The sequence below is a fragment of the Chiloscyllium plagiosum genome, chromosome 9, assembly GCF_004010195.1.
Source record: "Chiloscyllium plagiosum isolate BGI_BamShark_2017 chromosome 9, ASM401019v2, whole genome shotgun sequence".
NCBI classification, from domain to species: domain Eukaryota; kingdom Metazoa; phylum Chordata; class Chondrichthyes; order Orectolobiformes; family Hemiscylliidae; genus Chiloscyllium; species Chiloscyllium plagiosum.
This window is the reverse complement of record NC_057718.1, coordinates 27,070,640-27,085,315: the sequence shown is the minus strand read 5'-3', so window position 1 is coordinate 27,085,315 and position 14,676 is coordinate 27,070,640. Positions and strand designations below refer to the sequence as shown.

Here is a 14,676-nt window from a genome sequence, read left to right as displayed (position 1 = left end):
AAACCCACGCAGACACGGGGAGAATGTGCAAACCTCCACACAGTCAGTCGCCTGAGGCGGGATTTGAACCCAGGTCTCTGGTGCTGTGAGGCAGCAGTGCTAACCACTGTGCCACCGTGTGTAAAGGTTTGAAACTTCAGGGAGGTCCCTACTTAATGCCACCTAAACATAATTGTTACTTCATACAAAAGATTCATTTTGTCTTAATTAACACCCATAGATCCAACATGAAATTTTCTGAATTCCGACTCTTACTCAAAAACCCAATTCTCTCAGACACAGTGGTAGTCCAGCACCAGAGACTCAGGCAAATTCAGAGCTGAATCTTGTGAATATCGGGAGTCTGACAGCAGAATTATGCATTGGTCCTGAGCCTGTGCATGCTGATAGGAACTATATGAGGCATCTTTTATGATAGTTGTGCAACTAAGGATAGTGGACAGATCAGGCAACATGAGCAACTCAACTGAAGGGTCACAGCAATGTCCAATGTGGAAAATAAGTGCTGCTGGAAAACAGGGAATCAAAGGAGGTAATCTCAAAGTGGAAGTGCCTATGAAGGTTCCCTCTATCAGCATTAACTCTATGATGAAAATTTCTTTGAGAGGTTTCCGTACATACAGTTGACTTTTCCAGATCACCTATGGTTGCCCTGGAACCCTATGAGCACTGCAGCTCTTCGACACTGCCAATTTAATTCAATCACCATGGCCTCTCAAATTCCTAGAGATAAGGCTGCCTTTGTAGCGTTATTAGATTCCTGGCCGGACAGGGTATGCATGTGATACTAGGAAAGTTGCAGCACTGTTGGAGGACGGTCCTTGATTGGGACCTTATTTAGCTTCATTACTTATCCATCTCGATGAGTTGCACTGCTGATTCTCTCAGCTGCAACTCTTCCCTTCGTCCACGTCTCCTCTATTCTAGCAACCAACATTACAATGTAAATGTATTCCCTTTCACATTTTCTCCTGGCCTGCTTCATGACAGGACTCTATTCAAATCTCCCAGTTTCTCCATATCTGTTTTGAGAATACAATCCTTGATACAATGTTTTCATTTTCCTCAAGCGATCATTCTTTTTAAAATCACAGAATTATTACAACACATGAGGCCCCTATTTAGCCTACTGCATCTGCGCTTCAAGAGAACAATTTCTTTTTTTTCCTTTATGCAATCTTCACTTTTAAAGAACATCCAATTCCCTCTTCAATGAACCCGTGTCCATCACACACACAATTTATTACAGATCACAACTACTTGATATGTAAAAATATTTTTATGTTGTATTATTCTGCTTAATTCTGTGCCGTCTTGTCCTCAATAATTCCTGTCATTGGAACACTTTTCCTCCTTAGTCTGCCTGGGTCTCTCATGATGCCATGATCAAATATCGTCTCATCCTTCTCTTCAATCCATTTTTAAAAAACTGAACTTCCTCATCCCTGGGAATATGGTAGTGAATTTTTTCTGATCTCTCTAATGCTTTCACATCTTTCCCAAAGCATAGTATCAAGATATGAATACATCACACCAGCTGAGCTCTGGACAAGTTTAACACAACCTCTGACACAGACACAAATATCATGGCCAAATCCGCTTTTCTGTATCTGCATTCATAATATGGTAAAACTGAAACCTTCAAAGACCCTCAAAATTAACTCCAATATTTCCTGATTAGACTTTTGAACAACCAATTCCAGAATAACCTGCCTTCCTTCATGACAGGACTCTATTCAAATCTCCAAGTTTCTCCATATCTGTCTTGAAAATACAATGCAAATAATCAATTCCAGACACCAGCTATTATTTCTTTTAAATTCATTCACAGGCCAAGGGTGTTGCTGGCTAGGCCAGCATTTATCACAAATTTTAAGAGGGCAGTTGAGAGTGAATCACATGGCTGAGAGTCTGGAGTTACTTCTCGTCCAGACAAGAGAAGGATGGCAGTTTCCTTCCCTAAAGGACTTTGTGAGCCAGATGAGTTTTGTAACAATTAACAATCATTTCATGATTGTCACTAGACTCTTAATTCCACATTGTTATTTAATTTAAATTTCATATTTGCCATGGTGGGATTAAAAAACCAGGTCCACAGAACATTATCTGGATCTCTGGATTAATACTCCACTGATAATATAACAAGGCCATTGCCTCCCCTTAATACTTGTATGTTATACAAAAGACTTCACAATTTATTTACAAAAAGTAACTTGGAGTGAAATTAAACAAAGTACACTTGAGTAAGTCAAACTTTTTTGACTACTTTTAATGTTAAATTTATAGGGTCGACTATTACATGGATACTACCTTTGAAGGGCTGAAATTCATGTTAGTCAAAATTCATACCATATCATTAGCAGAGCCCTAACTGATCTCCAAATGAAAAAAAAAGTGTTATGGTAATTCTGAAAACCCAGAGCAGAATGCATCAGTCAACAGACTGGAAGAACGAGAGTGGAGCAGAACAACCAGCAGACTGGAAAGCTGGAGCGGGATGTGACGGCCAGCGCACTGACACATTAACAGTGATTTGTTGTCTGTGAAGAACTAGGATCGACTTTTACAAGATATATGGAAAATTCCAGGTTATGTGGCCAAAAATAGGAGGTCAAATTTTACATGAAATCAATTATTACCAGAGTATTATCTGGTCTATTCTCTAAACCCACAAACTTTTGTTTTCAGCCTCATTAACACAAAAGATAAACAGAAAAATGCATGCAGAGATAAGGGATAAAAAAAAATCAAAATTGGTGAGGTTACTTTAGTTTTCACAATTGTTATTCCAATGAACAGATGTTGGTATCGTGGTTGATTTTCTGAAATGTTAATCAGGTCACCTTTGGGAGGTGACTTAGATCAAGGCAGTAATACTTATAACTTAATTTGTTATTCTCTGAACTTCCAAAAGCTGCTCATGGACGGTTAGGCTTGGAGCTTTCAAATCTAAACACTAACATCAACATCCAGATTCCTTTTCCTCAGAAAATGCCCAAAATGCAATGCTCTTCCCAGTGACAAAGCTCTATAGAACCTTATGATCATGAACAATCCTGCATTCAACTTACAGCCTAGCTTCACGCATAAACAAAAGCTTGTTCGGTTTGTTTCCTCTTTAACACAAGCTGTTACCCACAGTCCAAAAGTCACCTTTAGCTCACAATTTATAGCTCATAACTCCAAGCCAAAAATAAAACAAATAATGAAAAATTAGCAAGGGTTCTAGCACCTGTTAGTAAAATCAAAGATGCTCCAAAAAACCTTTTTAGCCACAATATAGACCTGTTTTTCTCCCTTGTAATTTATGCACATATTCATCCAAATTCCTCTGTTCCTTCACCCCCTTTAGATTTGTAATATTGTCCCACCATATTACTCCTATCAAAATACATTTCTGCACACACACAAGGTTCCACATGGTAGGCTGATGGAGAAAACGCAGAGGCATGGAATTGGGGGTGATTTAGCAGTTTGGATTAGAAACTGGCTTTCTGAAAGAAGGTAGCGAGTGGTGGTTGATGGAAAATATTCAGTCTGAGTCCAGTGCCACAAGGATCTGTTTTGGGACTACTGCTGTTTGCCATTTTTATAAATGACTTAGACGCAGGCACAGGTGGATGGATTAGTAAATTTGCAGATGACACTAAAGTCGGTGGAGTAGTGGACAGTTTGCAACAATGTTACAGTTTCCAGGGGGACTTGGATAAACTGCAAAATTGGGCTGAGAGGTGGCAAATGGAGTTCAATGCAGCTAAGTGTGAGGTGATGCACTTTGGGAAGAATAGCAGGAAGGCAGAGTACTGGGTCGATGGAAAGATTCTTGGTAGTGTGGATGTGCAGAGGGATCTTGGAGTCCATGTGCATAGATCCCTGAAAGTTGCCACCCAGGTGGATAGTGCTGTTAAGAAAGCATACGGTGTGTTAGGTTTCATTGGTAGAGGGATTGACTTCTGGAACCGCAATATCATGCTGCAATGATACAAAATGCTGGTGCAGCCACACTTGGAATATTGTGTACAGTTCTGGTCCCCCCATTACAGTAAGGATGTGGAAGCATTGGAAAGGGTGTAGTGATTTACCAGGATGTTGCCTGGTCTGGAGGGAAGCTCTTATGAGGAAAGGCTGAGACTTGGGTCTGTTCTCATTGGAAAGGAGGCGGCTAAGGGGGGATTTGATAGAGACATACAAGATGATCAGAGGATTAGATAGTGTGGACAGTGCAAGTCTTTTTCCTAGGATGATGACGTCAGCTTGTACGAGAGGGCATAACTACAAATTGAGGAGTGATAGATTTGGGACAGAGGTCAGAGGCAGGTTCTTTACGCAGAGAGTGGTAAGGACGTGGAATGCCCTACCTGCTAATGTAGTCAACTCAGCCACATTAAACAATCCTTAGATAAGCACATGGATGATTTTGGGGTAGTGGAGGGGGACGAGCTGAGAATAGTTCACAGGTTGGCGCAACATCAAGGGCCGAAGGGCCTGTTCTGCACTGTATTGTTCTATGTTCTCCACTGTGAATCACAGGATCCTTCATCTTGCTTGGCCAATTTATTTTAACTCCTGATCTCACCCCTACCTAGCTCACTCAGAACCACAATCAGGCACCCTTGACTTCACTTTTTACCTTACCAACCTCCAATGTCAATCATATACACAAGATGATGTCACCAACAAATACGCAGTTTCCCTCATATTTCAACATTCGGAAAGGACCATTCCCTCCATACTGTTCTGTATCACTCTTCAATTAACCCCAATGATCCCAAGGTACCTTCTTATGCAAAGAGATGCAACACCTTTTTTAATCCCTCTCTTTCCACCATCCAAAAAAATTGTTGTGCCGGATGAAATAGTGATCGACTTGCTTATTTCCATTTAGTAAATTGTATTTACAGTTAATGGCGAAAGCTCTTGTATACTGCAGGGAATCCTGTCAAAAATGGGATTAGATTAGATTCCCTACAGTATGTAAACAGGTCCTTCGGCCCAACAAGTCCACACTGACCCTCCGAAGAGTAACCCACCCAGACCCATTCTCCTGCTCTATATATACCCCTGACGAATGCACCTAACACTAATTTAGCAAGGCCAATTCACCTGACCTACACATCTTTGGACTGTGGGAGCACCCGGTGGAAACCCACGCAAATACGGGGAGAATGTGCAAACTCCACACAGTTGTCTGAGGTCGGAATCAAACCCAGGCCCCTGGCGCTGCGAGGCAGCAGTGCTAACCACTGAGCCACCATGCTTGTTTTGAAGAGTACCTCTGTTCAGTCTGTTCAGTGACCCAGAGGTTCCACCATCTGTATTTTCAATCTCCACCTTCCTCCTATCTCATACCATTGTCTTCTAAAATGTTTCACTGAGGTTTAATGCAACCTGAGGGATCTGCACTTCATTTGTCAATAACACACTTTACAGCATTTTAGACTCAAGAAGGAGTTCAACAATTTCAGATAGTAACAACTGCCCCCATTTTTTTTGACTGCAACTGCTGGTAATGATTTAACTCTTTCCATTTATACTCTCTTATTTGTTTGTCCTTAACTCCAATGAAAGACGTTGCAAGTAGGATTCAGCCATGTTCCCATCAAAACACCTTTCATTTAGAAGGAGTAAAAAAAGTCAGCCAGGAGTAGAGTGGTCAGTGTTCAAAACACCTAGGGATGGTGGACCAATTCATTCTTGAAATCCATCAAAATGCTTTTGCAAAATCAATCCAGGGGCAATTAATCAGAAAAAAAGTCATCACATGCATACTGGGCTGACAGGATCAGTAAGGAGCCACTCCTCCAATTATAGGCTGTCTCTGACTAGATTCATTAGTGAACCTATTAGTAACAGAATTTTCAAGGGGCAGGAGGCTTCAAGACATGAAATGAAAAGCTGGTGGTAGTTTGGAGCGGAGCAGTGGAAGGACAATTTAGGAGAAGGAAGGCAGTATTGGAGCAGGAAAGGGAACAGCTGGTGGCTTCTGGGAAAGGGGGAGAAATGGGAGGGATTTAAAAATGCTTCACATCAAGATCTGCTATTTGTATTACATTTTGTGATTGAGGAAGAATGATGTCAACATTAGAAATTACATCATTCTTTTAAACATGGTTTAACAACATTCATATCTATACCTGAACTTCCCGCAGAAGGTCCTCACTGCTCTGGTTTTTCCTTAATGTTCCAGTAGATGGAATTCCTGTAGGAGGATCCATGGATTCAAACATGGAGAAGCAACGGACTCGCTTATCATTCTTGTCTCTCATCACAACATCACCATCACCCACTGTTAAAGTCACATTAAAAAATCTGGTTCAACTATTTATTTTGGTTGTGCTTCAAAATTTAACAAAAGCTAATAATGATTAATGCAATGAGTGGCTATGGCAAAAACAAGACTTCTATCTGAAATGCACTTTTAAACTTTTTCTTTGAATTGCCAACAAGTTCTCACAATTTTAGCAGAGGCAACTTGACCTTAGGTAACAATGATGAGGATTTGGTGTCGGACTGGGATGGTCAAAGTTAAACTACGTGATGAAGGAGCAGTGCTCCGAAAACTAATGCTTCCAAATAAACCTGTTGGACTAAAACCTGGTGTTGTGTGATTTTTAACTTGGGTAACAATGGCATAGATCAAATAACCAGGTGCAGTTTAGGTAGTGAATTTGATTGAGAGCTTTGATTGGCGATACCTTTGAGTACGGGATATGTTCATTGGTCGGCTGTAGACCTCTTGGATCAGCCATTCCTAAATAAACTACTCATTAAAGTCTATATTGATAATATTCTTTATTATGTTCCAAGAGTCAACATTGTATGTTATTTATTGTTTATTCAACTACTTATATTTATCTGACATTATTTGTTGATTCAAAGTTTGATACTTGGTCAGGTACAAGTTATATCAGTCTTCTTCTGGATCAGACAATCATTTCACATGCTGCCATTCTAGTAGCTGGTATATAGAGAAGGGGTTCTGCTATGATTGCTAGAAGTCTACTTATTTAGATTGAGAATGGACAAAGATGAATGTCAGACCATGAGGAACACTTGGGCCACTTACAGGAAGTGTGTGTAGAGCCAGATTCTGTAAAACATGTGGTGCAAACATTAAAAAAACCTGATGCCAGTCGAGCAGTACCGGAATCTGCTACCAGATTTTCTAATAAAAATACAAGTTAGGAATAAGAGCAGGCAATTCAGTCACTTGTGCCTGCATCACCATTTAATAAGATATTGGCTTCCTGGATTACTCCACAGTCCCACCCCCCCATCAATAACCCCTTATATCCCCTTGCTCATCAAGGGGATGAATATTTAAAATCTCTGGATGAGCAAAATTCTCAACTTTCCTCTTAGCTTTATCGCCCTTACCTTAAATCTGGCTATCAGTCTCTCTATTAATGGAAGTGTCATCCTATCCATCCCTTCTATGCCACATAATTCAGACACTTTAGACCCCCTCTCAACCTTCACTGCTCCAAGATAAACAGCTCCAGCCTACTCAATCTTCCTTTTTGGCTAAGAGCCTCCAGCCCAGTAGCACCCTAATACATCTCCTCTGCACTGTCTTTAGTATAATCACATCCTTCTTACAGTGTAGAGACCAGAATTGTTTGCAGTCCTCCAGTTGTAACTTAACCAATTTATACAGTTTCAACATAACCTCCCTGCTCTATGGCACAGCTAATAAAGGCATGATTCCCCTATGTCGTCTTAATCTCATCTACCTGACCTGCTACCTTCACTGATTTGTGGAAATGCATACAGAGGTCCCTCAGATCTCAGTATTTTCAGGGTCTTAGCATTCATAATGTAATCCCTTGTGCTAGCAATCTCCAACTGCACTTCCTTACACTTTTCCAGGCTGAAATCCAATTGCCACTGTTCCGTCCACGTGACTAGTTGGTTATTCCCATTATTTACCACCTTACTAATTTTCATGTCATTTTCAATTTTCTTGATCACGCCCCCTGTATTTCAGTCCAAAGTATTAATAATTACGCAAGCAGTAAGAGCCCCAGTACCGGGATCTTTGAAACCTCACCAGAAACAGATTTTCAATTTCAGAAACATCTCTCTACCATTGCACATTACTTCCTGCCACTCATTCAATTTTGGATCCTCACCTACCCTTTCCTCCTATTTAGAATAATGGGATAACAGTAGCAGCTTTCCAGGCCATTTGCACCTCATCTGTGACATTTCAAATCTGTACTTTTTCAGTCTCATTCTGAAAACTAATACTTTGGGAAAGAAGTTAGGTCGCACCAAATTCCCAATCTGACTCACTTATCAAATGGGGAGACAGGAAAAAAGTCACCCGGTTATTTAATCATATAGAGTATCGAAGTATCTGTGCAAAAGGTGGCATCAGGAAAGGCTAAAAGTCAGTTACCCATTCATTTCCTTAATTGGAAAGAGATTTTTTTTGAAAAAAATTAATTTGCTTCCCCATCCAGTCGTCTTAAAACTATTTGATTGCAATTGTAATTTCAATTTTGCATTAAAAGTGAACAAACATGCATGAAAGAAATTTCATTTTACACAAAATAAATAAAATACTGTAGATGTTGGATATCTGAAATTAAAGTTGTCAATGCTGGAAAACCTCAGCCGGTCTGAACTCATCTGTGGATACAGGAACAGTGTTAGTATTTCAAGCCCAATATGACTCTTCCAGCATTTTCTGTTTTGTTTGTTGCTCAAAAATGAATGAAAAAAAATCCAATCATAACAATACATGCCATTCATGGTGTACCACAAAGTTCAAATGCAAAAATAATACACGGACACAGATATTACCTTGACATGTGTTGGATATCGATGCTCCTCTAGCTAAGTTTGAGGTACCGGTACTCAAGGAAGCTGCAGGTTGATGAACAGGGACACCAACAATCAATTCATTCCGTTCGGGAAGAGTCTGAGGTGGCGTCTGCAAAGGCGTCGGAGACCCAATGCAAGCTGAGAACAAAAAAAAATGTAACTGCTATTAATGTTTTGAGAACAGAGATTGTCACTGTTGCTGAAAACTTGCTTCACTGGAATTTTGGGTGGCTGTAACCTTTAAATGGACAATAACACCTTCTGTTCGCTGACCCAAGCCTATTTAATTTGCAATTCACAACCACTCAACATAACTCGTAATCATACACTTGAAAACTTCATGGAAACTCCCTATTAAGCAAATATCCCCAATAGCTAAGTAGACAGTCATTGCTAACTTTTTGCATATATGTATGAGTTTTCACAATTTAGGAGTATTTCATCTATCTTCTCAGTTTCAAGTTGGTGCCCAATACGTGAATAGCAAAAGGAGTAGAATTACTGGATGATTATCTTATGAACAAAAGAAAAATCATATACATTCAATTCATAGGGAAAAAATACAGTTATCTTGATTCAGCATTCTTTTAGTTACTTATCCAAAACCAAGTATCATAAAAATTGCTTTCAAGTCAAGTAATCTAAAACTAATCTAATCTAAAGTCCAGAAAATGAGCATATTAAACATTATGAAGTTTACATTTCAAAATAAAACAAATCTTACTTTTTCTTCCATCACTTTGCTGTTAAATCAGAAAGGAACAAATGAGATGACTGACCTTTAGTACATGCAAGCACACAATAATCTTTTTATACTCATACTTGAACTACCCCTCCTCCATGCATTCTGAACAATTATCCACTATTGTGACTGGAGATTAATGAGTATTGGAGGATTTTAGCATTCTGTACAAATAGACATTAACAAGACCTATATAAGGAAATGTTAACTGCCCAATGACATGAAATGTTATACCGCCCTTTTAAAGTTGCATGTCACTTGCACCCAGGAACACTTGCTATTAGTAACACCACTTGCAAGATTTGCTGGCCAAGTCAGTACACGTTCATATTTATTGCATTGGTACAATTCTAGTAATACTTTGCAAATTCCCAGGCCTCCATGAAATTTAGCCTGACACATTCTCACAACTTTACTGTCATCAGATTGAAAAATTTACCATTTTCTCATCAAGAGAAAGCAATAACTGGGAAGGGCAGAAATGACAGCGATTTTAAATATTTCCAACTCATAAAAGTGAAACCAGTGTACTCTAAGAGGCTAATTATGCCGAATTGCAGGTTGAAAACAGAGATGTAGTAACATACTAATTTCGGATTTAGTTTATGAAAAATGAAAATACTGATTTAAATACTACAGATTTACATTTTCAATATTTTCCACTGCCTTTTTTGTGCTAAGTTAAATGTATACTTGTAGGTAAGTAACTGCTCATATTTATGGTAATGGTGCTTTATTGGATATGCAAATGCATGAGTTTGTCAATAATATTTTACATGCTTCACAGCATCAAATAAAGTTCAAATGAACGGGGAAGTCAGATAAATAAGAAACTTGCTGCTAGTCATTTCAACACCACAACAACACTGCAGGAGGTCCTACGGTGAACATTTTCTGATTGACCTATTCAGAGATGTTACTACACAACTTGATAACTTGTGGGATTCAAAACTGGGTCTCCTGGTTCTGAGGGAGGTCCTTGGATAGCGCTCTTGCCCCAACTTGCCCCAACTTGCCTCTGAGATGATCTTCCCTCCATCATAAGGGCGGAATGGGGAATGTTCACAAATGGTGCATAACGTTTGACATGATTCACAGCTCTCCAGGTACTGAAGCAACTCATGTCTAAACGCAGAAAGACCTGGACAACATTGAAGTGTCCAAAAAGAGCATGGTTGAAGGGGAAAACGGATAAATTATCTGAAGATTTAATACTTTCTGTTGTATGTGTGACGATGCTGTCACTTGAGAACACAGAATATAAAACAGTACAGCATAATACAGGCCCTCCGGCCCTCAATGTTGTGGTGACCTATTATCCTATTTTAAGATCAACTTAACCCTCATACCCCTGATTTTACTATAATCCATGTGCCTATCCAAGAGTCACTTAAATGTCCCAAATGTATCTGACTCTACAGCCACTGCTGGCAGTGCACTCCACAGATCCCTCAAAGTTGCAAATCATGTCTCAAAAACTTGATTGAGTTTTTTGAGGAAGTAACAAAGAGGATTGATGAGGGCAGAGCGGTCGATGTGATATATATGGACTTCAGTAAAGTGTTCGACAAGGTTCCCCATGGGAGACTGATTAGCAAGGTTAGATCTCATGGAATACAGCGAGAACTAGCCATTTGGATACAGAACTGGCTCAAAGGTAGAAGACAGAGGGTGGTGGTGGAGGGTTGTTATTCAGACTGGAGGCCTGTGACTAGTGCAGTGCCACAAGGATCAGTTCTGGGTCCTCTACTTTTTGTCATTTACATAAATGATTTGGATGCGAGCATAAGAGGTACAGTTAGTAAGTTTGCAGATGATACCAAAATTGGAGGCGTAGCGGACAGCGAAGAGGGTTACTTCAGATTTCACCAGGATCTTGACCAGATAGGCCAATGGGCTGAGAAGTGGGAGATGGAGTTTAATTCAGATAAATGAGAGGTGCTGCATTTTGGGAAAGCAAATCTTAGCAGGATTTATACACTTAATAGTAAGGTCCTAGGGAGTGTTGCTGAACAAAGAGACCTTGGAGTGCAGGTTCACAGCACCTTGAAAGTGGAGTCACAGGTAGATAGGATAGTGAAGAAGGCGTTTGATATGCTTTCCTTTATTGGTCAGAGTATTGAGTACAGGAGTTGGGAGGTCATGTTACAGCTGTACAGGAAATTGGTTAAGCCACTGTTGGCATATTGTGTGCAATTCTGGTCTTCTTCCTATCGGAAAGATGTTGTGGAACTTGAAAGGATTCAGAAAAGATTTACAAGGATGTTGCCAGGGTTGGAGGATTTGAGCTATAGGGAGAGGCTGAACAGGCTGGGGCTGTTTTCCCTGGAGCGTCAGAGGCTGAAGGGTGACCTTATAGAGGTTTACAAAATTATGAGGGGCATGGATAGCGTAAATAGGCAGTCTTTTTCCTTGGGGTTGGGGAGTCCAGAACTAGAGAGCATAGGTGGAGGGTGAGAGGGGAAAGATATAAAAGAGACCTAAGGGGCAACTTTTTCACACAGAGGATGGTACGGGTATGGAATGAGCTGCCAGAGGGAGTGGTGGAGGCTGGTACAATTACAACATTTAAAAGGCATTTGGATGGGTATACAAATAGGATGGGTTTGAAGGGATATGGGTCAGGTGCTGGCAGGTGGGACCAGATTGGGTTGGGATATCTGGTCAGCATGGACGAGTTGGACCGAAGGGTCTGTTTCCATGCTGTACATCTCTGACTCTATGACATCTGCCTTTAAAACAAGAAAAAATTCCAGAAAAATTCTTGAAATACTTTGAGGGGATCTGGCCTGGTCCATAACATAAGCAAAACCTTTCTCTTTTCTTGCCTTCTGTGGAAGATTAGTTCCTTTCTGAGTTCTTTCCAATGATACAAGTTACTCCTTGGTATCTTGTTCAAGTAGCCATTATTTTTACAAGCACTGATAAAGACAAAACTTTTCTCAACAAAGACACGTGTACAGGCTTCAAGCAGATCATATTGTTCACAGTAAGGGGCAGGGAAGTTTACACATTTAATTGGCCCTAACCTTTGTTAAACAAAACCAATTAAAATATAGGTTCAGTAAAATGAAATCGGTTAATTTATTCAGGGAGAAATGAGAAAACTTGAATTGAACAATTCTGTCAATCATTTGATAGACACACAGAACCATTTTGGGAGCCTTTCCATCACAAATCTATTGGAAATTGTGTGAAGGAACATATTTCTGTTTCCTACAAGGTTAGCCAAATTAGATATTCTAATATTATAAATGGAGCATTTTTAAAACAGAAAGGGAACTGGAGATAATATAGAGTAACGTGCTGGATAGGAAATAGTTACAACTACCAACTTGCTAAAATGGAAAGCAGTTAAGACACAAGAGCAGAGGTAAACCATGCAGCCTATTGAATCTACTCTGCTATTCAATGAGATTGCAGCTGATTTGATAATCCTCAAATCCACTTTCCTGCTTTATCCCTGTAACTTGATTTTTTTGCTGATTAAAAATCTCTCAGTTTTGGATATACATAATTACTCAGCCTCAACAGCCCTCTGAGGAAAAGAATTCCACAGATTCTCAAACCTCAGAGAAGATGTTCCTCTTCAACTCTTCCTTAAATGTGTGACCCCTTATTCTGAGATGATGCACTCTGGTCTTAGACTCTCCCACAAGAGAAGAAACAATTTTTCTACATCTACCCTTTCAAGTTCTCGAAGAATCTTTTATGTTTCAATAACGTTGCACCTCATTCTATATTCTAATGAACACAGGCACAGGCTACTCAACCACTCTTTATAATGCAGTCCCTCCATAACTGGTATCAGCCTCCAACGCCAGTATATCTTTCCTTACGGAAGTGGCCCAAAATTGCAGGCTCTGGTCTGACTAGTACATTTTACAGGTAGTTCTTCTATAATGTGCGTTGAGTTAATGTGAATTGGCTATAACGCAATTAACAAACTGTGGATGTTTTGTACAAAACGCAAACTTTCTGCCGAACAGGTGTATCGGGTTTTCCAAAGTGCAATCTTCGACAGCGCAATTTCTACAGCGGTTCCCCACAGTTAAATTTTCTATAGCGCAAGGTTCCAGAAGAACACAACTGTCATGTTATAGCAGAACAACCTGTATAATTTTAGTAAAGTTCTCCACATTCATGTTACATTTCCCCTGAAGCAAAGATCAACATTTCATTTGTCTTCCCTTTTACCAATCTAATTTGGATGTTCTTTAGCTTTCCGCAGTCTTGTTCCTCCACTTTTCCTGTTAAAGTGCATAACGTCACATGTCCCCACACTGAAATAATTGCACAGGATCATCCTTTATTTACACACGAACAGTCCATGACTTTAGTACTGCTTCATTCAGTCATCCAGAGGGTCAGCATCTCTGACAATTACCGGTTTGTGTGTCAGTCAGGGCTTTCAGATTGGACCAGATTAACAGCCCCAATCAGGGAACTCATTGCAATCCCTATACCCTACACCATTTAGTGTGAAGAAATAGACTGATCCTTTCCCATGGAGAGCATCTTAAGCACTGGGCTAGGCTCCTCCGATTCGGTGTCCAATACAGGCTGTGTTTAACACATGGGAGCTCACCTCTTGATTCGGGGTGACCCAGTAAAATTTCACGATTTCTTATGGCAGCTATGATGTTGAAGGAGCTACATCTGTCACGTCCATCTTATTCTGAGGACTAGTCAACGCCTGATGGAGAAGGTGAACTCATGGGTTCCGGGAGCCTTTCTGACTGTTCCAAGGGGTTGGGCATGTTTTGCTCCTGTACTGTTTGCAAATTTGTGGCTATGATATGGTTGTTGTGCTTGTTCAGGATCACACCTACCTGAGCTTTATACATCACTGATCCTGACCTTGTGTTGTCCATGTTTCTTACCCAGGAAGGGCCATTGCTGTGATTCTTAAACTAAACATCATCCCCTGTATCAAACTGTGTCACTTGCTTGGCGAAGTCTTGTGTCCAGAATTGGCATTGCTAATGCTGTTTCACCCCTAGGTCCAAGAAGATCAGACTTAATCTGGAGAGGAGTCTCTTACCCATTTTCAACTCTGTCGATATTATCCCTGGTACAATTGCAACATTTAAAAGGCATCTGGA

At 40.1% G+C, this 14,676-nt stretch overlaps 1 protein-coding gene across 2 annotated transcripts in view; it reads right to left on the bottom strand.

Moving 5' to 3' along the window:
• LOC122552713 (apoptosis-stimulating of p53 protein 2-like) overlaps positions 1-14,676 on the bottom strand; it is a 100,130-nt gene that overhangs the window by 19,955 nt on the left and 65,499 nt on the right. For both annotated transcript variants that reach the window (XM_043695611.1, XM_043695612.1), the window contains exons 10-11: positions 8,809-8,967; positions 6,135-6,286 (exon numbers count right to left, since the gene is read on the bottom strand). In XM_043695611.1, the coding sequence (XP_043551546.1) occupies positions 6,135-6,286; positions 8,809-8,967 (311 nt within the window). The remainder of the gene's footprint in view (positions 1-6,134; positions 6,287-8,808; positions 8,968-14,676) is intronic.